At 38.3% G+C, this 24,358-nt stretch overlaps 1 protein-coding gene across 2 annotated transcripts in view; it reads left to right on the top strand.

Annotated features, from left to right (window-relative positions):
- atg7 (ATG7 autophagy related 7 homolog (S. cerevisiae)) overlaps positions 1-24,358 on the top strand; it is a 78,756-nt gene that overhangs the window by 46,755 nt on the left and 7,643 nt on the right. For both annotated transcript variants that reach the window (XM_016484603.1, XM_016484602.1), the window contains exon 19: positions 10,244-10,366. In XM_016484603.1, coding sequence (XP_016340089.1) covers positions 10,244-10,366 — 123 coding nt within the window. The remainder of the gene's footprint in view (positions 1-10,243; positions 10,367-24,358) is intronic.

Below are 24,358 nucleotides of genomic sequence, written 5' to 3'. Positions count from 1 at the left end.
GTGTGAAACCATGGAAACCAAACACTCGAGTCCTCGACAGACAAGCGCTTGTAAATTTGGAGACGTATTGTTTTGTCCGTGCTGAAGACAGACTGAAACAATGTCCCTTTGAAATAAAACACTCGAGCAGATGTGAGGACCTTACACCTCCAGAAGATGCTTTGAAACACAAATCACAGAATTCACGACGTCGCCGCTTTATGGCTTATAGCGTCCCATAAAATCCCATTATAGCATATATAACATACTCACACAGTTCTTCAAGAAATTAGTTCTTCAAAGTTCTTTATGATATATTTGCTAATTCTTTCTGATAACTTTTTATTATCTTTCGTTTTTAAACTTTTTATTAATGACGTTAATAGTAGTGTTTGCTAAGGTAAACAAGCGTCACTTTTACTTTTGCTCATTTTGGTTTAAATGTATTAAACATCTGTGTTGGGGGTAACGCATTACAAGTAACGAGAGTTACGTAATCAGATTAATACTGTAGATCTAGACTAAATGAGAACATGCATTTACTCATCTCACTTACACAAAAACAGATTCAGCATTTCTCAAAATCAATAAAAACAGTGAAATGCAAACTCAGAATATGAAGCAAATCTGCAATAATTAAATATGTTGGGGGATCCAACATGGCGGCGAGCTTGGCAGACACACGACTTTACACTCCTGCCACAGACAACCAGATTTCTAGTTTTTTAAGACTCTTAAACAAAGAGTATTGATTCGTCATGGCAAATCGAAGAAGAATCCGGATAAAACTGAGGAAACTCCTGACAGCAGTTAACGTGACGAAGGCTCTCGCAGACATGAACAACTGTTTCTCTTCCGAATTCGAAGGTGTCCTGAATGCTATTCAAGAGATTAAAAAAAGCAACATTTCCGAATTTGGGAGAAGACTATCAGAAGCTGAACACCGAATTAGTGAGACTGAGGATAATGCGGAAGAATGGCAGAAAACAGTGAATGTTCTGGAAAGTCGAATAGTAACGCTCAGCTCGGATCTGGATGACTTCGAGAACCACAGCTGCCTCTGCAATCTCCCATTAGTCAACCTGCCTGATCCTGAAATTTCTCCACGTCCGTGATCGACGGAGAGTGATGCAGGCTGCCAGAGAGATGGGGATGGTGAAGTATCAGGAACACAAGGTGATGCTTTTCCCAGACTTCTCAAACATCAAAAGCAATTGGAGGATGTGAAGAAGCGTCTCCAGTCACTGAACATTCATACAGATTTGTGTATCCAGCCAAACTGAGCTTCCTGCGTAAGTCCTGCGGAGGATCTGTGAGACGGCAGGGATGAACAGAAGCGTGTAGAGGAGATCACAGAAGTGTCAGGAGAGCCATGAGAAGATCTTAACTAACTGGCTCGAAGTTATGCAGTTTTATTTCTCAATGCTGGTATCATATTTAAGGTATGGATTCATATCATAATAACCTATGGATTAACTTGGACATGTAATGTGACAGTTAACAGTTTAACTAGTAATGATTCTGATTCATAAAGCCATTCCATTTAAAATATTAAAGGAGATTTCAGATAAGTCAGGCGGATATTAAATTATACAAGGCTCTCTTATTGATAACACTTTAACCCTTGTACATGTATTTGGGCCCAATTCTGACAGTCTTAGTCTTGGCCTCCCAACCTAGCTATTTAATCACAGGAGGAGATTTTAATATAACGTTAAACCCATGTTTAGATCGGTACAATAGTAAAGACATGGCTCACATGCAGAGCTGGAAAAAACTTCATAGTTTTATAGAGGAACTTGTTTTATGTGATACATGGAGGAGAAAATATCCCAACCAAACTGAATATCCATGCTATAGTTCATCACCAAAATCACATTCACGAATAGACTACTTTTTGATTTCAAATACATTATTCCGTCAGATTTTTGATTGCTCCTATGAGTCTATTGTGATCTCTGATCATGGCCCAGTAAAACTGGTATATAATGTGTCAAAAGTTATTAAGTGGCCTCGCAGATGGAGGTTACACCCAAGATGGCTTCATGATTCAAAATGTATGGAATTCATATTGAATTGAACACTAACTTGAAAGAAACATCTGCATCTGTAAGATGGGAAGCTTTTAAAGCCATATCAGGGGTCAAATGATAAGCTACACAAGTTCCGTAAAAAAAAAAATAATAATTGGAATGACAAAATTTATATGAAAGAATTTGAATATATTTACACAGATCAGTCAAATCTGAGCCCACTTAAACAAGAGCTGCTCGTTTTAAGAGCGCAGTATAAGCAAAAGCTGAAGCCAGTTTAATCCGTCTCAAACAAACATTTTATGAGAATGGAGAGAAGTCAGGCAGACGTTTAACACGGCAGATTCAACAATTATAATCAAGTAAAGCAGTGAATAATATTTACACAGCAGCTGGTAATCTGGCGTTAGATCTAGTGGGGATTAATGGCACTTTTACTGAATTTATCCGATTGTAATAGACTGCAGAATCTGCAGGACAGAGTATGGAGCAAACCTTATTTTTAGATAATCTTAGGATCGCTTCTATAATTAGTGTAGCCAAAAGACACCTGGAGGAACCCCTAACTAGTGAAGAAGCTTGAAATGCTATTGTGAATATGAAGACAGATGGAACACCAATTGATATATTGAAAGCCTTCAAAGATAAACCATCAGTTCCTCTATTAGAAATGTATGCAGAGTCTTCCCCTTCTCTTAGAGCTGCGTTAATAACACTCATTCTCAAACCTGATAAGCCCCAGGACAGATGCGAATCATACAGAACAACTTCTTTAATGAACTCCGATGCCGAAGTTACAGCCAAGGTTTTAGCCCCTGGATTGGAGGCTCATTGCCTGGAAGCCCTGGCAATCATGATAAGAACTCATTTAAAGTTATTATTTAATGAAACTTAAAGGATTCCGTACCCAATCTTAATAATACGATTAATGAATTTGGAATATTTTCAGGTTATTCATTCAAAGACATACATATAAAAATATACTTTTTCTTAATGAACAGGAGAGACTGAAACTTCTATAGATGGATTCAGATATTTGGGAATCAAAGTTACTCTGATTCCAGCCAAACATACCCCTTGATAACTCAAGTAAACGACAGTTAGATTAGATGGATGTTTCTCCCTCTTACTACTATCAGAAGGGGTGAACGCCATTAAAATGAATATACTCTACTTTTTTCAAATTATGAAGAAGACTCCAGGCTTCGCCTATCACTTCTTATCTTCCATATGAAAGAGGTGGGCTGTGACTCCCTAATCTTTTCTGATATTTTAAGGCAGCTCAGCTGAGATCAGCATGTTTCTGGTTTACTGGCTCACCTCATATTTCATGGGTTCAGAAAGAAAAGGTAAAGGAGATTTGAGTCTTGACACATATTTATATTCTGATTCCTTGAAGAGACTCAACCAAAACACATCTAAACCATTTGCAAAAACCATTATTTTAATATGGCATGAGTCACAGGCTGAGCTGGGAGACACAACAGTATTATCTCAGTTCTCACCCATTTGGGGGAATGCATTGTTTGTTCCAGAATCAGGCTTTAACTTGTGGTTTCACAATGGCTTAGAGAAGATTGCAGATCTTTATGTAGATAATATTCCGATGTCCTTTGAAACCTTAAAAGAAAGACGCAAAATTCCCCAGTCTCACTTTCTTAAGTATCTTCAGATCTGTAATTTTATACGATCTAAGACTCATTCATGTCAATGTCCTACCCTAAGCAGTTTAGAAGAAATGGTACTTAACAATCCCAGTGCTAAATGTAAAATTTCTGTGCTGTATAGCACATTTGTTAATGCTTCCAAAGAATCAACAAATCATAAAAGATTGGCTTGGATGTATGCAAAGCCTTCAAAAGATAAATCATTGGTTCCTCCATTAGAAATGGTTCTTTGGTTAGTGTTTGATTAATGTTACAGCATATATGACATTCCCTTTCTTCTTAGTTGAAAAAATTAAAAGAAGTGCTCGAATAATTAAATATGTTAAATTACACAAATATCCTTTAATTACACAAATATCCCAAATATGTATTTCGATGATCCAATTCAACCATACTAATTAGCTAAAATGACATTATACATAACATATCTCAACAAGGTCTGTACATATTGTACAGAGGCTTCTTCATTTCACTTCTGATGTGAAAGGGCTTTTACATTTGCCAAAAATGTAGCTTTTTTATATTGAAAACAAACAAGCAAGCCCAGCCCAGATAAGAAAAAGTAACGCATAAGTAACGTAACACATTACTTTCCATAAAAAGTAACTAAGTAACACAATTAGTTACTTTTTAAGGGAGGAAAGCAATATTGTAATGCATTACCTTTCAAAGTAACTTTTAACTCGTCCTGCAGCGTTGTGCTGTTGAAATTAATAAAGTCATGCAGCTTGTAGTGAAGTAATCAGACACATGATTTTCACTTGTTGGATGACGAAACGGATGAAAAAATCCCACAGACGTACTGTACTGTATCTACAGACCAGACGATCACAGAGATTTGAGGAGGGACTCCCTTTGAGAGGAAGAAAACACCCAAAACTCCCTAGCAACCATAAAGCAATGCATTAGTAAATGTCCCTCAAAACACCCTGGCAGCCGTTTACACAACAGATACACTCAAGGTCTCGTACAGCTATTGTTCAGCCAAGCATGGTCAGTTTTTTCTGTATTGTTTCATTGGGGCATTAAAGTGTAAAGCTGTGAGCTCACGTGAGGAGCAGTCAGATGTGCGCCACTGGCAGACATGGCGACGGCACAGTGAGTTCAGCCATCTGAGCGAAAACCTCAACCATCTCTTCAAACAGTTACAGGGGAAGTTACAAGAAGCAGTGGGTGGAGCTGGCGGAGAGCGCCGCTGTATGTAAACCAGATGTGCTGCTCGCCCTCCAAAACTCTCTCACACACACACACACACACACACACACACACACACACACACGGCGTCAGTGATTTAATGGGCTTCATAAGTCAAAGGCTCCAATTTAAGGAGGTCCACTCCTGGAAAACACAATTAAATCTTGTTTGGCTGCTGTTATGTTGCTAGGCAAGAAAGCAAGTTATGATACACATGATACAGTGCAATGTTTGTTCATACAAGATAAATAAGTTTACTTTGACAGAGAAAATGATGTGCTTTTGGAGTTTATGTCTGTATAAAAGCTCTTCCTCAGTCATCTGCTTTATACTGTAGATTCTGTTAGAATTTCAAAAGTTTAGACACCAAAAAAAAAATGACAGCAATGACATTTGTTTGACAGTCAGCCTCAACATTTTCTGGCCAGAGAGCAAGTACGTAATGTCCTTGAGATCTCCGTTGGCATTTGTACTTCAGAGTGGTCATGTTATCTACTTTTGCAACATTTTTAGTTATTTTCTTTCTTCCCTGAGGTCCTCTTATAATGTCAGTCTAGTTGTCCTGCCTCAAAAACAGTAATGATTGAGTTTTCATGACCATTTTCCACCTTCTCTGACTCTTAAGCCCAAAGTATACTTCAGTTTTGACACAAACACTAAGCATAAGGGTGAGCGATATGACCACAATTTTATTTCACGCTAACAATATATATCTCGATATAGCTATTTGTTATTTTATTTTATTTTTGTTATTAAACTTTTTAAGCAAATTACAAACAATAGGACAAATATGATAGAACAAACATACAAATGAAACTTTTTTTAGCCACAGTAGGTTTATTAAAAATGTAATAAGAAATACTACAGGAATTGAATAGTCAAGTGTAGTCTTCACTGTATAAATCATATACAAATTGATTCTTATTAAAGATCCGAAAGTAATTCAGTCAAGAGCAGTGAGTGATTTTGATTTGTTGTTTGATTAACATTAATGACAAACAGCAGCAGGTAAATTAGACTGCTGTCCCTTCAAAACTGACTGCACTGATCCAATATACTGATACACAGTTTTCACCCAACTATTCACATTAAAGGCCTTTCCACACTGAGCGTGAAAAAGCTAAACGAATATCGGATGCGATGACGTGCTGGAATGACCCCTAGAGGACGCAGTTCGAAGTTCCCATGAAAGGGAACAATAGATTTCTATGGATGCTTCCACATAGACCGCGAACATTTGCGCACCGAAAATGCGAATGTTTTTTTTTTCGAACCAGTCCGACGAATCTTTTCAGTTTCGCAAAGCGAAAACACGGCCCGTCCAATAAGATTTGAGCATTACATCACGTGGCCGGAGCAGCTGCTCTTGCACAAAAAGTCAAGAGTGGTGGCGCTGTTTCGAAAACCAGTTTAAACTACTGTAACACAGAAGAAGAGTATCCCGAGAGAGAAGAGACTGGATGACGAGTTTTTGTTATCTTTGGTATCGGAGAACAGATTTATTCTCACATGTTCTTAATATAATTTCTATCAATTATCCACTGAATTATGTGATCTGGAGTGTCCGTTTTCTTCCACGTGCGCGAGTGTTGTGAATCAGAGCGCGTTCACTCTACATCTTCCGTATTAATATAATCGAGGGAAACATTTTTCTACACATGAAATATGAAAGCAAGTAGACATATGATTATGACGATATATTTTCTGTATGTGTTTTGTATACAGCTCATGGTATTTTTATAACAATAAAGGATGTTTATGACAATAAGCAGTGTGGTGTTATTAAACAGAGTGCATGTCAGCCTAGAATCAAAATCAACTATAGATCACAATCGGGAGTTATTACAAGCACTCGATGATGGTCTAAAGTGGGTTTTAAGCAAATACATTAATAATGACACAAATTTTCAAATGTGGCTTGATGCTAATTGTACTTCTATTTATATTTTAAGATGTTTTCTTGTAAGCGTTATAGATAGTTTGTGTTTCTGGCGTAGAACCAAACTTTATTTAGCTATATTAATTTAATACTCTATATTGAGCAGTGGACGATGTTAAATCCATATATGAGATACATATCTGAGGAAAAATGCATTGCTGGTCGGCGCCACCTAGCGTGCAGGTGTGAATTAGCAGAAGGTGAACAATCGTTTCGCACTGTTCGTCGGAGATTCGCCTCATTTTTTCGCATCGTGCTCAGTGTGGAATGACCTTAAGACACAACCGACTGTGTTCACATGATTACTCGTCACGACAGGCATTTTGACATAACTGTGTGTGTATTTGACCATTCAAGCACAGTAAGACGTGTAAGAGAACCGAATGTGTGATCACATGCTGTCTGAGAGAGACTGCTTTCTCTGTGCGCGCTTCGGGTTTATGTCAGTGCCGCGTTGAGTTAATTTTCACTGCTTACTGCACTTAATAACATTGTTTGATGTTTAAGATTCAACAAGTCCCACTCTTTACTTTCTCATTCATGCATGTTTCTTTATCACTCTTACATGTGTATCACTTTTAAGTAGTACTGTGCTACACGGATATATTTGCATATGGCGAAATAAACAATATAGCAAAATCTCAAACGATAGACACTTTATACCATTGTCACAATACTGTATATACCATCATGCCAACCAGCTCTAACAAAGCATATGTCTAAAGCCAATGCATGTTGTCAATGCAGGCAACTTTTGTTGTTGCGTCTCCAGTAGTTGGTTGTTCCATTGCTTTTTCGACTTGTGAAACAATGTCGTCACCTCGTAAACTAACCGATTAGTGCAAGAACATTCAAGGCCCTTGCGAGCTGAGTTTACAGAGTACATGTGGTTAGAAAAAATATGACCGCACATGTAGAATTAAACAGGATGTTTTTGCTACTGTACCTTTAAGATGCAGAACAACCCCCCTGACACATTGCCAAATATTGTGCAACTGTAATGTGTCAGTATGGGTGGTCATATGTTATGGAGCTTATGGTCATGATGTCATAACCACAGTTTCTGAACTAGATGTTTATGACGTTTAGTTTGATTAAATGGACTGTGCTGTGGATCACATTTATGGTGTCCCCATGATATGAATCAATCATGCAACGATTGCCTTACTGTTTTACTCTTTACTACATTATTCACACTGGTGCTGTCATCTCTTTGACTTATGGGTCATGTGGTAGTAACTCAAGTGCATTTTATCCCTTGATGTAGTTATGAGTGGTTTGTGTGTGGGACGTCAGGGACTCTGTATCCCAGGTTGAAAACCACAAACAACCTCATATTTATATCAAGTATTGTTCTGAAAGCAAAACACAACAAATCAGAAACAAACAGTGGGTTATCGCCTGCCCACCCGCTCAGTGTGGCCGATGAACGGTGGGCCATGCGAAAGGTCACTACACATCTCGATCTCTCTCGGTATCGCCTCTGTGTGCTGCCGTCGCCATTGAGGCTCCAGCTCTGGATGGGCTAAAGTGACAAATCTGAGTTGTGAATGTTAGAGTGAATCAACCTGGTGTGTTTTTCAATAATGCACCCACTTTAGTGGTAAAATAGCAGGTTTTTGTGAGTATTAAAGAACCGCCCGAGTTCATGGAGTTTGGACAGATGAGCCCCGTTCTACTCTCGCCTGTTCTCTAACCCTCTCTGTCAGTCAAGTCATCCATGTTCAGTTCATTGAAAGCAGACGTCACTCTCCCCTTCAACCCAACAGTGCCGCCCATTCATGAGCCCCCGGCAGAAACTCAATCTCCTCTGAGAACGAGCTGCGTGAAAGGAGCCAGTGTGATTGTGGAGGGCTGTCTGTCGTCTGAGAAGCGTCACTGAGATGCTGCCTGAGTGCTCTCAGCCCAACGGACAGTGGTGCCAGATGTCTGCCTCTCCCGCCTGGCCTCCCTTTGTGCACGGGGAACAGTGCCATGTCACCGCAGTTTGAGATTGTGTTATCGCTGTGTTCGGATGTGCACTGGCCAACAAGCCTACTGTATTAGCAGATACGAGCTTCTCAGATATTACGGCACATCCGTATTTCACATCTGTGGATGTTGAATAGGACTATGACAAGGGTGTCCAATCCTGCTCCTGGAGGGCCACTTCCTTCAATCTTAAACACAACTTCCTGGAAGCTTCTAGTCATCCCAAAGACCTTGATTGGCTGGTTCAGGCGTGTTTAATTGGGGCTGGAGCTGGCCCTCCGGGAACAGGACTGGACACTTTAGACCAATGTTTCCCAGCCCTGTTTCTGGAGGCACCCCAAGACTACACATTTTCAAACGCTTCCTAATCAAACACATCTGAATCATCTCATCAGCTCATTAGCAGAGACTCCAGCACCTAAAAAAGATCGGTCAGATACGAGAGACATCCAAAAGGTGTATTGTTGGGGTTCCTCCAGGAACAGGGTTGGGAAACACTGTTCTAGACGATATAGCATTGAGTTTGATGGATGTTGAATGTGTTTTCAGCAGAGTCGGAGCTTCCAGATCAACACCTTTTTGATGTTGAGCCTGAGTCTGAGTCACTTTGATGTAGGGGTGTGCGATATTTATCATCTACGATAATATCGTAATCGTTGTTTTAACGATATGCGAGCTGACCTTATCAAGTCATTCAATTTGCAAAAAAAGTCCAAAAGCATTGACTGCGTAATGAAGCCTATTAATGCAGTAAAAATGTCCATCTAATTCAAGTTACGAAAGCAAATAATATCCCTGTATTGGTTTTTGGTTTTATAAGATATGATATAGTGAAGTAATATATGCAAGAGTGCCATTTTCCTGAATATCAGCACGTGAGCGTGATATTGATTCAAAAGTGTGATATTGATTTTATACAACGGTTCAACAAACAAGAAGTTAATATTGAGTGAGTTACATTTTAGACTCAACGTTGTCTGTTCTTTCTGTTTCGCCAACGAAAATAGTTCCAAACAAAGCCGGATCAGAACATTTGTGCATCTGAGAGCAACACTGCAGCGTTTCGTTCCTGAATGAATCTGTTTTTGAATGAATCATTTGAGCCAATGATTCAGTAATCCGTTCATAAAGACATAATTCACTTGCTTTGTTTCTAAATGAATCAGCAGTTTTGAATAAATCGTTTGTATTAATGATTCAGTGAATGACTCATTAAAGGGACATGCCGCCACCTACTGGTGGTGTTAGTGTCATATTTATTTTGCCACGACATTCCTAAACGAGCCAAGGTACCAGCACAAAACTCACTCTGCAAAATATTGTTTAATTATTGTTATCCAAAAAATGTTGAGGTGTCATTTTTTGTCAATATTATATGACACACCCCTACTTTGATGTCACTGATATTATGGTGCCAGTTTGAAGACTTAATTACACTTTTTTGTTTTTGTTTTTGACAGGTTCTTGACAATTACGAGCGAGAAGGTTTCCAGTTCCTCGCGAAGGTCTTTAACTCATCCCATTCCTTCCTGGAGGATCTGACGGGCTTGACTTTACTCCATCAGGAGACTCAGGCAGCTGAGGTTAGACTCATCATCTGCATCACCCTGTGTGTGCTCACAGTCACATTCAGATCAGAGCCAACGATTACTGACAAGTTCATGATTACTGTCAAAAACTGTTCTTTTGGCCTGTGCCATCCGGTGACAAAAGCTGTGTGCATTCATTATTAATTGATCAGATCCACTTGCACATGTACACTTGGAAATATACTATGCACAGATGGTTATAGATGAAACAGCCTTTAAGTCCTGTAACCGCTAGTCCACACAAGATTGTTCAGAGATGAGTGAATGATGAATGATCTGTTCAATATCAGCTCAGACACTAAAGCTTACGGCACATTGAGGAAATATGATCAGGCTGATTATTTTAAAAAGAAAAAGAGGATCTCCATTGAAGCATTGAGTTTCTGTCGGCCACAAAGGCTGTTGACCTGACATATGGTGAACACACACGACACGATCCAGAGCCCACCGCACAAAACTCACATCAAACATGGCCAGTCAAGCCTCAGACTGGCTTATCTGATCATTATTATTTAATATCTGTCTGTACGTTCATGAATATGTTGCAGCTACATCAGTCAATATCTGCAAATTCATAAAGGTTTCTGATGAAGTTTATGCTTTTAGTAGACACTTTTATCCAAAGCGATTTACAATAGAGGAACAAAAGCGATTCCTAACAGAGCTGACAATATATATACGTATATATATATATATGTATATATATATATATATATATATTATAAACATGGCCAGTCAAGCCTCAGACTGGCTTATCTGATCATTATTATTTAATATCTGTCTGTACGTTCATGAATATGTTGCAGCTACATCAGTCAATATCTGCAAATTCATAAAGGTTTCTGATGAAGTTTATGCTTTTAGTAGACACTTTTATCCAAAGCGATTTACAATAGAGGAACAAAAGCGATTCCTAACAGAGCTGACAATATATATACGTATATATATATATATGTATATATATATATATATATATATATTATATAATGCCAGATTCATTAGACAACTGGATTAGGAAGCAATATAGAGAAGAGACCTTCAAAGAACATATTAAAATAAGTAAAAAATGGCCCCTTTAAACTGTCAGTCATTGCACAGGAATCAACTTTTGAGGATGTGATATCAATCAAATCTGTGTAGATGCATTAGTTACTGAAATTTAGTGTATGCGGGTATATATTGTAATTTATTAATGTGTATTAAGATGCTGTAACCAATAAATAATGAATGTGATTAAATAATATTTTCCCATGAACTCGAGAACTATAGAAATAGAATTGTACTGAATTTTTTTTTTTTAGGTTTAGGTTGTAGTTCTGGAAAATGGTGGCGCTGGAGACTAAAGGCTTCCTGATGGTTTCACGCCTAATTCTTCACCTTAATTCTTAATTCTTTTGCAGTTAACATGCATCTTTTCTTCTCCACCTGTTTTTTCTGACCCTGCTGACCCACTGAGCATTTCACTCTCCAATGGTCATGCCTTAACTTTGCAAATTCTAGTATTGCATCCTTCTCATGGCCATTTAACCATTTTTGACTTTGTCATTTTTTAGACATTTTTTTTGCCTCATTTTATCTTTTAAAGAAAACCTGCTTAATAATTATGCACACCTGAATATAAGGCGTTTTTCACTTCCAGCCTTCATGAATAATTGTATATCATTTATACATGATTAAAGACTAAATTAATAGTAGTTATTTAGATTGATGTGGTTTGGAATTGGTCAAATGTGTTTGGGGAAAAAAAAAAATGATCAGAATATCAACGTGGCTAATAATTATGCACGTATGTATGTATTTATTGATGTATAATGTCTTAATATTCCCCAAATCTTGCAGAGGACCATGAAATCCTAATTTTGGACTAAATCAGCATATATAAAACTTTAATGATTGCAACACAAACGTCATTGAGAAAACTACTCCAACCCAAATACTACATTTGTAATTCTTCCCGCTCAAAAAGTTATAATAGCTAATAGCTAAGTTAAATAGCCATAATGCAGTCAGTTCTTGCTGTTCCTGGCTCCCGTCCCAAACTTCACTTCGACTTGCTCTGGAGATCATGTGTCCCAGAAATATCTCCATACACTCCTGATCCAGGAACAGTTTTCATCAGTTTGCTCCGATCTCAGTCTCTCTACCCCATCGAGCCAAACGTACCCAGGAGCAGGGTTTTGATTCTGGGAACGGTCCCTCGCCGGGACTCTCCAGTGACAAACACAGCCAGTTTGAAACTGTGGGAAAGTCCCACATCAGCAGTCCTCTGCTCTCCAGAGCGGTTTAGAGATGCAAACGAAGTCCAACCCAAAATGAGAGGATATGTGCTCCTGCATTTGCCCACACTTATTGTCTGAAGCCTTCAGATTCATTTCACTTGGATCCGCAGTCAGGCGCTTTATATTCCCATGTTGACGTCTTGTATTTTTAACTTCAGCTTCAGGATTGATGTCAAACTGTGAAATGAATGGAAATGCACCACTTCTAGTTTGGAAGTGGTGGTTTTGTGTGTCATTAGTGTGGGGAAAGACACGTCTCTCATTACTTCTGGACTGTTTGATTCAGTGGGATGTTTTCTGTGGAAACGACTTGCAACTCGACGCTTTAAAATGTGTCTATTTTCTTTGACATTTTCCATGAATATGGTGCACTTTGGTGTCCCACAAGTTTTTTTAAGCATTAGAGACAGAAATAATATGTTGTTTACGTGAGAACAGTTTGATATGTTTTAAAATGAATCTAGCATAAAACGTTTTAAACCCGTGAAATATCTGTACAACCACCACCACCCCACCCAAAGGCTCTTGAATGAATCTTAAAATATATCGAAACGCTTAAAATCATACAGGAACATCATAATGAATAAGTAAATATTCAGTCCATTTTTGAGGAGCAGCTTTTTTCAAATTATTAACTTTTTTTTTTATAATGTTTAACTCTATTGACACCTTTTTTTATCACTCAGAATAAACTGTATTTAGACATGGATATAATTTTGGTAATAGGGTTGCAAATGCATAGAAATTAAGGGCTCATGTGATAATTTGGTTCTGAAGTTTAAGCACTTCCTTCCACTGACCATTTGATGAAAAAAAGGGGGAAAATTACTTGTTTCAGCACCGTGTTTTGCCCTCTATTCATTTATATGCTGTTTTCAACATGCTTGATTTTGCTATAAGAGCACAATATGAGTGAAATTGCATAATTATGTGCTCTTGTGAAACTCAGTGGACATAAACAACATCATCCAATCAGCTGATGAGCTTCAGGAAAGCTGTTCTGTGCTTAGATCATGAAGTTAACCATGATAGGGCTTCAAACAGACTCACATCAGTCGATAGTTTATGTGTAGAACAAATCAATTAAATGTCTATAAAACAAAAAATAAAACTTTTTAAACTGCCGGTGTTCGTCAAAACCTCTAGCGAAAGCCGCTTGAATATTCACGGAGGTTCAATTAGGCTTAAAGTCTGAAGGAATGACTTTTTAAGCATGTTTAGACCTGATAATCAAGCGTCAACATTCACAGCCCATTTCTGCAAGTAGACTTCCATCTTTTCTTTCTGGAATGATTCCAGACCCGTGACTTTCAGAGGAGAACTTGTAGAGCTGCACAATTACTTGACAGATGAATTGAGATTGTGTTTGTATTAAGGTTATGTATTATATGTGACCCTGGACCACAAAACCAGTCTTAAGTGTCAATTTTTCGAAATTGAGATTTATACATCATCAATAAAGAAACAAAGTAATAATTACACTCATATTATGAATAGAAATTATAGACATGCATTGCAGTAGCTTAATTGTCAGCCAATTATATTACAAATATTATACAAGTTAAATATATATAATAAATATTACAAAGCAAAAAAAGGTTGAGAGAACTTACCCGTTGTTTGAAATGGTTCTTTTGTCTGCCTTCAAGTCGAAAAACAGCACACTCTATATCGAAGTCTCGGCACGATCGGAGCTGTTGTCTGTGGTTTACCATTTATATGCGAGTGTTGTACACCACCCATGTTATACAAACTTTGTTATAAGCAGTAATTTAAAGTAGCTCTGTATAAATGTAAAAAATAGTGTGTTCATATATACTGTAGTAATGGCAATTGATAGTGTAAGAGATAAAGATCCTACTTATCCTGGTAGCCGTGTAAAGATTCAATGAAACATGAATCTACACTGGACTTTAAGACATAAAACCTCACCACATGCCACCACTGATATTGTGTGCATCATGTTGTCAAGCTGGAGCTTCGAGTCAAGCTTTTTGACTTTTCTCAGTAGGTTAGACTCATCTTTAGTGAGTTTTGATGCTGTTGCTGTTCATTTCTTACCAGCTCACGAGACACTAGGCTGTGTGATATTGTTGATCCTGCTGCACTGCTGTATTTGTGCATCATTGCTGTGGGGATGCAGCGAGTGCTGTTATAATATTTGGATGCTGGACTCACACAGGCGCTCCTCTGTTGAAGGCGTAGGTAGGGAAGCAGTTTTGGGGTGATATTTTCCGTCCCCCCGCTGAAGGAGTGTGTACTCAGAGCTGTGGGTTGGAGCGAGCGAGTCCCTCCAAGTGAATGATGGGAAGAAATCCATCGTTTAACCCACTGGACTGGAAGAGCAGCACAACCTACACATGGAGACAGAGAAAATGAAAAAAGAGGCATCCGTTCAAGCTCCTGTGTAGAACTGAGTTCTTAAGCGTTCAGTCAGTTTAAACATAACAAGAATGATTTGTGAAGGATCAGGAGTAATGATGCTGAAATCATCAGCTTTGATCACGGCAATCAGTTATATTTTAATATATATCCTCATAGATATCAGTTATGTTAAATTGTATTAATATTTCACAATTTTACTGTTTTTGATAGAATAATGCAGCCTTGATTTTTGATTAGTAGTCTATATTACATTTATAGAATCATTTTAATGAATGTAAAAAGCAATGCATTGAGATTTTGTGAACATATTTAAGTGATGATGCAAAGAAAAGATTTCTGATTTGCAGAAATGAATCTCTACCAACTTTAAAGGGGTCATATGATGCTGCTAAAAAGAACATTATGTTGTGTATTTGGTGTAATTAAATGTGTTTATGCGGTTTAAGGTTAAAAAAACGCATTATTTTCCACATACTGTACATTATTGTTTCTCCTCTATGCCCCGCCTTTCTGAAACGCGTCGATTTTTACAAAGCTCATCGGTCTGAAAAGCGAGGTGTGCTGTGATTGGCCAGCTATCCAGTGCGTTGTGATTGGCCGAATACCTCAAGCGTGAGACGGAAATGTTACGCCCCTCACCATACTGCGATGGTGCCCTGTCCGGCCGGAGCGACGAGACAAAAACATTAAAACCCATTATAAACGAGGCATTTGTTGCATCCAGTGGGGACATAATTACTGATTATAATGACTTACACTGTCTTTTTACGCGTTGCATCGCACCGCGCAAACATAAAACCATGTCTGCATCCAAACAAAGTAGTTTCGCTTTCACAACGAAGCACACAGCGTTTCCACGACATGGCGGCGGCAACAACAATACGACAGCGAGAATAAAAGTTACGCCTTCTTTCTTTGTGTGAACATTTGGGCGGCGTTATGCAAATCTTCCCACATAGTGATGTAGATATGTGGGGGCGTGTTAGAACGAGCCGTTTTAGGTAGGCCTGGCTTACTCTTAACTTTTATAAAGAATATCTCTTTGGATTTGAGACTTTAGTCTTTGCAACTTTACAGATCTTCTTTATGCACCAAGAGCTTGTAACACTCCAAAGAGAAAGGAAAAATTGAAATCACATCATATAACCCCTTTAATGAGACTCTATTACTGACTCTGAACACCGTCTTACTCAAGAATTGCAAATGCAACTAATGACACACATACAAAGTGTGTGAAAATCATTGCAATTGATGTTAAGCAATGGTGTTGCTTAATTTAATTTCACAGGCAAAATCATTACAAATATATCATGATTAATCTATATGTCACTCAGCCCTAATTTGAAGTACGATTATGTTGTATTTAAATGTTTTTTAAATTTTTTGTGAAAAAAAAATAAAACATTCCGGACAAAATGAATTTTTGTCATAAAAAATGTTTGTATTTGATTTGAATCCCTTTTGTCTATAGTGAGCATCAGGCGATTGTTCATACAGTTCAATTTAAATTATGTATCACATTGCGGTTTCTAATATCGTTACCAACTGGCAAGTCTTACTCACCAGAGCCAGAGTTGATTCACCTTTGATGGTGTTCATTTTGGGATTAGATTGAATATAACGATCGATTGAAGCTCAGAGTCCACACATAAAGTCAACACATGTACAGTATGTTGTCATTGTACAGATGTGAGATCTGAGCAGAGAAAGGTGCTTTAAGAAAACACAACATTGGTTCTTCATCTGTTTCCACTGTGACGTCGACTAGTCTTTTTCCCGTCAGCCAGGGCTGCCGTCCTTCCTCACGTTTGGTAAATGATCTTGTTGTCTGCGGTTAGAGGCGGTAATGTACAGACACAAGGCTTCTCCTGACGCCGCACACAATGGACTCATTCAGATTCACTTCCCTTCATTTCTGATTCCAACCATCACTGTAATAAAGATGCCATTGTGTGTTTCCAGTCGAAAGATCCAGTTCCTCTGCTGCGTTATGATGTCCCACACAAACCTGTCAGACGTGCCTCACTCCAGCAAACGCTCATCTACTCACACCAGAGCCAGGCTTATCAGCTGAAGTACCTCAGTGTACAGCGAGAAAGGGCTTTTTGATTTCAGTAATGGATAAATGAAATGAATGATGAAAATATGAGAAACACGGCAAGATGCTACCACTGCACTAAATGTATCACTATTGTACAGTAGAATGTACTTCTTAAAGGAACAGTAACAGTAATAATGCAGTTTATGAAAACATTCTTAAGGAATATCACACATTATGTTTTTATTTAAACAGTAAAGTCATGCATCACACTGCTGCAAGAAATTGAAAGGAATTTAATTTAAGGCGTTTTTCACTTCCAGCCTTCATGTACAATTATATATCATTTATAAACGATTAAAGACAAAATGAATAGTAGTTATTTAGATTGATGTGGTTTGGAATTGGTCAAATGTGCATTGATACCAGTACTGCTACTGATGTCGCTATTAAATGCATTTTCTCTCAATTTTAGCCATTAATTAAAGCCATTCAACATTGCAGTATAATTGAAATCCATTATTTTTAACATTTAATAGACTTTGAAAAATATAACAACTTTTAATTTAAGTGAACTTAAAACAATCTTCACATGAACTATAAATTGAATATAGATTAATCTTTCACTCTACAAAAGTGAATCAGCGAGCAGAGCAGTGAGTGATTTCTCTTTTTCTTTCCTTCTTTGATTTCCATCAATGACTTTAAAAGCAGCACTGTCTCTTTAAAACCTGACGCAGCTCTGACACGTCCGGTTTTCTCCCAGCTCTTTACAGTCATTTAGGACTTTTTAACTCATTTAAGACTGTGTTTATGGGGTCACTCGCCAAAAATGGGCATTTTGTCATAATTGTGTGTTTTTGTCAGTTGAAGAGTGAAAGAGTACGCGTTACTGGCGAATTAGTATCAGTATCGAAGTCTTATCGCGCCTGAAGGCATGTTCATATAGTCTACTGTATCACTAGCCAAAGGATGCCAGAAAAAAAAAGGATGCTGTTTTGAAATATTTTTAACGCGTTAAACTGAAAAAAATTATAATCACAATTAGTGTGTTAATTTTGACAGCCCTAATGAACACATAAGATTTCTGATCCATATGCTAAAAAAAGAGTATTTCCTTTAATAATGAGCATGAGTTGGCCATTGAGCTTTATTGCAAACTTGATCATCACAAATTTTTATTTACTAATTGATTGAAAACCGTTTCTGCTGGGATGACAAAACTCTACTGATAATAATTACAGATAATATATTTTGAGTAAATATTGTGTAGTGTAAGAGTTAACTTCAGCAGTGTTGTGCACATCTCTGCTGTCTTTAAAATGTACTTATATCATAGGCGATATCAGCCATCAGCTTTTGAAAAGCCCGTGTTGGACCGCTGTTTAAAGGCTTTCGGTGAATCAGTCGCACACATGCACTCTTTTCTCAGAAGTGTTTTGTTAAGTGGATCTGCGTGTTGTTACGATCACTTCAGTGGTTCAGTGTAAAGCCAGCTGCGCTGTGTTTACAGTGACTCTTAGTTAAACATATTTGTCTTTCATCAGGAGCCTTAAAACTCCTAAACTTCCTCACAAGCATGTACATGGCTTCTCTTTTGTGGATATACTGTCTGCGGGGCCAGTGTTTAGATTATTCGCCTCCCCGTTTCTGCTCTTGGAACTGTTTTGACTTTAATGTGATTTTAAATAGGCCAATCTGTGGAGAAAACCCAAATATAATCCACGCTCTTGAAAATAATGGCTCCAAAAGGGGATTTTCACAGCAATGCCACAGAAGATCCATTTTGGGTTCCTTCAAGAGCCTTTCTGTGAACAGCTCTTAAAAGAACCATTTGTTTCGAAGAACATTTTATTAATCTAAAGAACCTTTTCCACTATAAAGAACCTTTGGTGCAATGAAAAGATTCCAATGGATGTTAAAGGTTGTTAATGGAACCATCAGAGCCAAAAAAGAGCCTTTATTTTTAAGAGTGTAATATAAGTCCACTTTCTAGTGAGCACTGCAGTTGCAAACATGTTTTTATACTTGGGCTGAGATCAATTTAAAGTTGAAGTTTCAAAAAAATGAATGTGTTTATGACTGAGGAAATGAGACGTGGATCTTCTGTACTGCCATATAATAACACACATTGGCATATTACTAACTCACACACTAACAGAACACCTTAGCAACAACCACCAGTGCCTTAGCAACGGCTCACATCATCTACATTCTCCCCTTCATCCAAGTGTTGGGTTCAAACATGCGCAGATCAGCGAGTCTTGATTGAGGAACTTGTAGATCTGTGCTGCTCGAGCCACGAACTGTTTCAGACGATTCAGCCCGAATTTGCTGAACTGATTCAACTGGTTCACTAAAAAGAACCGCTTCAAAAGAATCATTTGTTTATGAACTGAACTTCACTCCGGACCGTTTGCCTGCGGCTCTGGATTACAGGTAATAATAGTGTAAATAATGTTCAGTTTCTTGCACAGACTGATCGTTTCGCTTCATAAGACCTCAATATATCGTCAGGAACCACAGGTATTCATTTTGTGCTCCTTGATATGCTTTTTTGACTCTCAAAGTGACTCTCACAGCTGCTGACTTTCATGAATCACCAAGGATCAAGGAATTTCAGCTAAAAATCGTCTTTATTGTTCTACTGAAGAAAAAGGTCACCTACATCTCGGATGACCTGAGGATGAGTAAATATAAGCAAATTTTCATTTTTGTGTGAACTATCCCTTTAAGTGTTAATAGTTAATCCTGAATCCAGGCAAATCCAGCAAGTTTTCCCCGTAATGTTATATATAAATATATCCATATGGATTATTACAGGACTAAAGGTGTGGTCACACAATTTCTTGTGCAACAAACGGTCCATTATCCATTGTCAATAGTGCAGCGCTGTATGAAGCACAGCTCACACAGAAGTCACTTTCGAAGCAAGCAGCTGTGTTTCGGTCAGCGTGGCAAATTCACAACTTTAGTATCTAAAATCCACATTGGGAGCTTTTTTTTGCTTCAAGAGAACTTGAAGCTTGTGCACTGACACTGTTGCTGTGATCCAAATCACACGGTCGCTCACTCATCCCTATATAGTGAATGCCACAGTGCAGTGTTTAGGGCTCCAGCTCGTGTCTACAGTAGTGGTGTGTGGAGCAGTCTATGGTGTGGCAGTGTGCCTTCAGTTGACGGACGCCTCCTGCCTATTTCTGGCAAACTGCACAGCTACTCGAGTCTTTATTTTGCCTGTCCGACTGAAATGAAACGGTGCATTTATAAATATCTGTGTGAGTTATTGCTATGCATTTTTAGTCCTTGCATATTTATGTGACTGATCGTTAAATCAAAGCCAAATCATGGTGTTTCTGGTCCAGTGTCTGTCCATGAATCAGTAGAACATTTGCATTTATACCTGCTTATACTGTTCAGCTGACTTTCTTCAAACTGAGTACTTGGTCTACACAAAACTTAATGAAGAGCTGTAATGAAGCGTTTCTAGCTTAGTTCAGTCTGGTTTAGATTTAGATCTGCTCATTTACTGTGATGGATCGTTCCTCCAGCACACAAACAAATGAAGCAGAGATGCAGAAACGCGAGAGTTTGAGCTGTTCAGGCTGTAGATCTGATGTCTCTCAGCGTGAGCGGCCCATATATAACACCAGAGCTGCCATTAAAGATCGATCACCTCCTATAGTGAGTGATCGCATTACAGGCTCCTCACTATAAGTCATTCTCCGGTGCGAATGAATGTGTTTTATTATTAGCTGCCTTCAGCACCAGCTGCATTTATCCTGCTCTTCAGCAGAGATTAGCCTGTTGCATCATGACATAAATACAACTAAGAAACAATATGCTAACCACTTACTCAAAAACACACAATTAAAGGAAACAAAGACGTATTTATTATTTGTTTCATAATGCATTTTCTTCTATGCTGTATAACCAGGATTGGTCAACAGAGGCCAAAACTGATCCTGAACATCAGTGGGAGTAAAAACTGGCTCTGCCAGGTAAATAAAACTCACTACTAAAGTTACTCACTAATTGGCCAGTAACCTTCTTATCAACTCCCGCATTACACGATTTAATGATGGCAAAACATTTTCTGTCGAGAAATGTATGGAATATTCATATTTGTATTAATATATATTGAATTAAGAAACGGCGACATGGGTTAATAAAAATAAAGAGGCTGGTTTATTAGTCATAAATGTGCATTGAAAAAAAAAATTTTTTTTGTAATACATATAATACAATTAAAAGGTTTTATAATAATAAATTATTTTTATTCAGCAAGGACATATTAAATATAAAATTGTAAAAGAAATTGCAAAAAAATCATAATGTTGCTGAAGATTTCTATTTCAAATAAATTCTGTTTTTTTCTGTTCATCAAAGAATCCTGACAAATAAATGTATCACAGTTTCCACAAAAATATTCATCCGCACAACTGTTTTCAACATTGATAATAATCAGAAATGTTTCTCGAGCAGCAAATCAGCATATTAGAATGATTTCTGAAGATCATGAGACACTGAAGACTGGAGTAATGACGCTGAAAATACAGCTGCGCATCACAGAAATACATTACATTTCACAACATATTCACACAGAAAACAGCTGTTTTAAATTGAAATAATATTTCACAATATTACTAAATAAATAAATGCAGCCTTGGTGAGCAGAAGAGACTCACAATGTCAAACATTAAAAAATCTTCCCAACCCCAAACTTTTGTAATGTGTGTGTGTATGTATATATATATATATATATATATATATATGCTACATAAATAAATGCTACATAGTTTCATGACCAGTATAAAGTATTTGTGGCCTTTAAAGGGTTAGTTCACCCAAAAATGAAACTTAGCACATGATTTACTCACCCTCAAGTCTGAATATGGATATTTTTCTTACAAAAACGCATCGATTCGCTACAGGAGGCCTTTGTTCATCCCCCGGAGCCGTGTGAGACACTTTTTTCTTTATGGATGAATGCGCTGAGTAAATAATGGGCTAATTTTCATTTTTGGGTGAACTATCCCTTTAAGTAGTAAATTGGACTCTCTCACCAGGACCTGCAGGGTTTCTTTTCAGCTCCCTCATGATCTGGTTCTGGAAAGCTGTTGTTGCAGGTGCACGAGGAGTTTTTATACATTGTATAAGCTAATCAGTGTGTAAACCTCAGCTGGGATCAAACTTCTGCGCTGTAGAAATGAAGCCGGGATTTCTGGGATTGAGTGATGGCGAGTGATGAGCGGTTACAGCTCGTGGCTATTGATCCAGCAGTGTTCTGCGACAGAGGCTGGCTGGGAGAAAGCCTTTCGATATGTTGGCTGTTTTATCTATTCTCACGGGTCCAGAGGGAGCACGACTGATCCTGGCACTGTCCGACAGCGCTGTAATCTCAGGCCCTTTAGGGGCCACATCACCGGCCCTTATCTTCAAACCACGCATGGGAGCGAAAGAAAGGATCGGCCCCATGTTTGGATTTTCCACTGGTTTTTTTAGGCTAGTTACAGATAAAGGTAACGGTTTTAAACCATGACTGTTTGATTATATCCACCTATTGTGAGTTGTCATCATAAACCTCGTATTATGGATTGTTGTCAACACACATAATGTTTAAAATGAAGAATATACGCCATCCACAAATGATGGCTCATCTGAAATCTGTCATTTTGCTGTGGTGTGATTTAGCCTTTAGCTAGTGCACACAGTAATTAGTGGTGTTTGCTAAGGCGAGCCTCACTATTACTGGTGCTCTGAGTCAGTCATGTGATCAAACCACTCAACACTGAGTATTGAGCATTGTTCAACTGCAAACCAAAAGTAAAAAAAAGTAGCTCTGGAGCTCATGGACTGGAGATTTTTAGTCAATTATTGTGTGAACTGAACAAGAATACTCTAACTAGGTTTCTAACGCAAGTTGTTTTGTACCTTACTTGCAGTAGATATTTTTGTACAAAACTTGTCCAAATATTCTCCCAACTTTCCAAAAAGGAGTGACCAGAACAAACAGGTTTACGTTGCACCAGCATGCACTGCAGCTTAGGAACAATATGTGGTAACTATTATTAAAAAATGATCACCTCTTTACTTTCTACCGGCTTAACTTATGCTGCTGCTGCTGGCACTATTAGTTAGCTGTTACTGTATATGGTTCATATTTCTATTAAATTAGCATTGGTTGATCATCATTGTGTTAGAGGTAAATGCATCTCATTGTAGCTGCTGGATTTAAAATATTTGCCTATAATTGTAATGTGTTTGCAGGCCATCAGTCCCATTATCATTCAGCGGGCTTCAAAAATCAAACATGAATGTGAAAGAATGAGTTTTGTAGCTCCTTGCATCGCATGTCTTTAGTTTCCTTGACAAGACGTTTTAAATTCAATAGATAATTTAATTTATATAAAGGTAGCTCTTCATTTTCATTACCGAGTACAGCAAAGTCAGATCGGATGCAGAGGTTTGGCCTGGCCTTCCGGTGGATGTGCGTCTTCCTCTGAGCTCTGTGATAAACTGGAGCCACTGGAGCGTCAGAAGCTCAGATTGTGTTCCTCAGGATGAATGTGCATCAAAACCAGCAAAGAGAGATCATAACTGTGCAGATGTGGTCAGAGCGGGATCAGCTCTCGTTCTGCGGTCGGGGCTTATTCTCTGGAACAAGAGCTTGTGTTTGATCTGGGCTCAGCTTCTCTAAAAAGCTCCTCTCTGGTTTCAAATGATCTGCCCTCGTCTTTGAAAGTCTTCCAGTCTTTCTCATTAAAATATCTTTTTCTCAAATCCTGGCTTTAAGGAGGTCTAGTGTGTGTGTGTGTGTGTGTGTGATTTCCAGTCTGACCACACTTGAGCGGCTGCTCGTCACACTCATAATTAAACGGGGCAGGTTTGCGCTTGCTCAGGCCCTGTGCAGGCTTTCAGTTTTTCACATTTGATTAGCACTCTGCTGTATCTCAGCGCTCCTCTCTCAGATTCTGCGATAAGCTCAGCTTCACCTGCCAAACCGACGTGTGTGGACCTATATCACGTGTGCGTGTTTAGACCCGCTGCACCTGAAACACACACCTGTCTCGTCCTCCAGACACATAACACATGAAAAAGTGAAAACTAAGTAAACTTCAGCTTTGGTGTGAATATTTATCATATACATCCATATACTGCTCCGTGTGTGAGTGAGTGAGTGAGTGAGTGAGTGAGTGAGTGAGTGAGTGTGACCGTGTGTGAGTGAGTGAGTGAGTGTGTGTGTGTGAGAGAGTGTGAGTGTGAGTGTGAGTGAGTGAGTGT

This window comes from Sinocyclocheilus anshuiensis, unplaced genomic scaffold, assembly GCF_001515605.1.
Source record: "Sinocyclocheilus anshuiensis isolate Anshui unplaced genomic scaffold, SAMN03320099.WGS_v1.1 scaffold1805, whole genome shotgun sequence".
NCBI classification, from domain to species: Eukaryota; Metazoa; Chordata; class Actinopteri; order Cypriniformes; family Cyprinidae; genus Sinocyclocheilus; species Sinocyclocheilus anshuiensis.
This window is presented reverse-complemented; position numbering and strand designations above follow the sequence as displayed.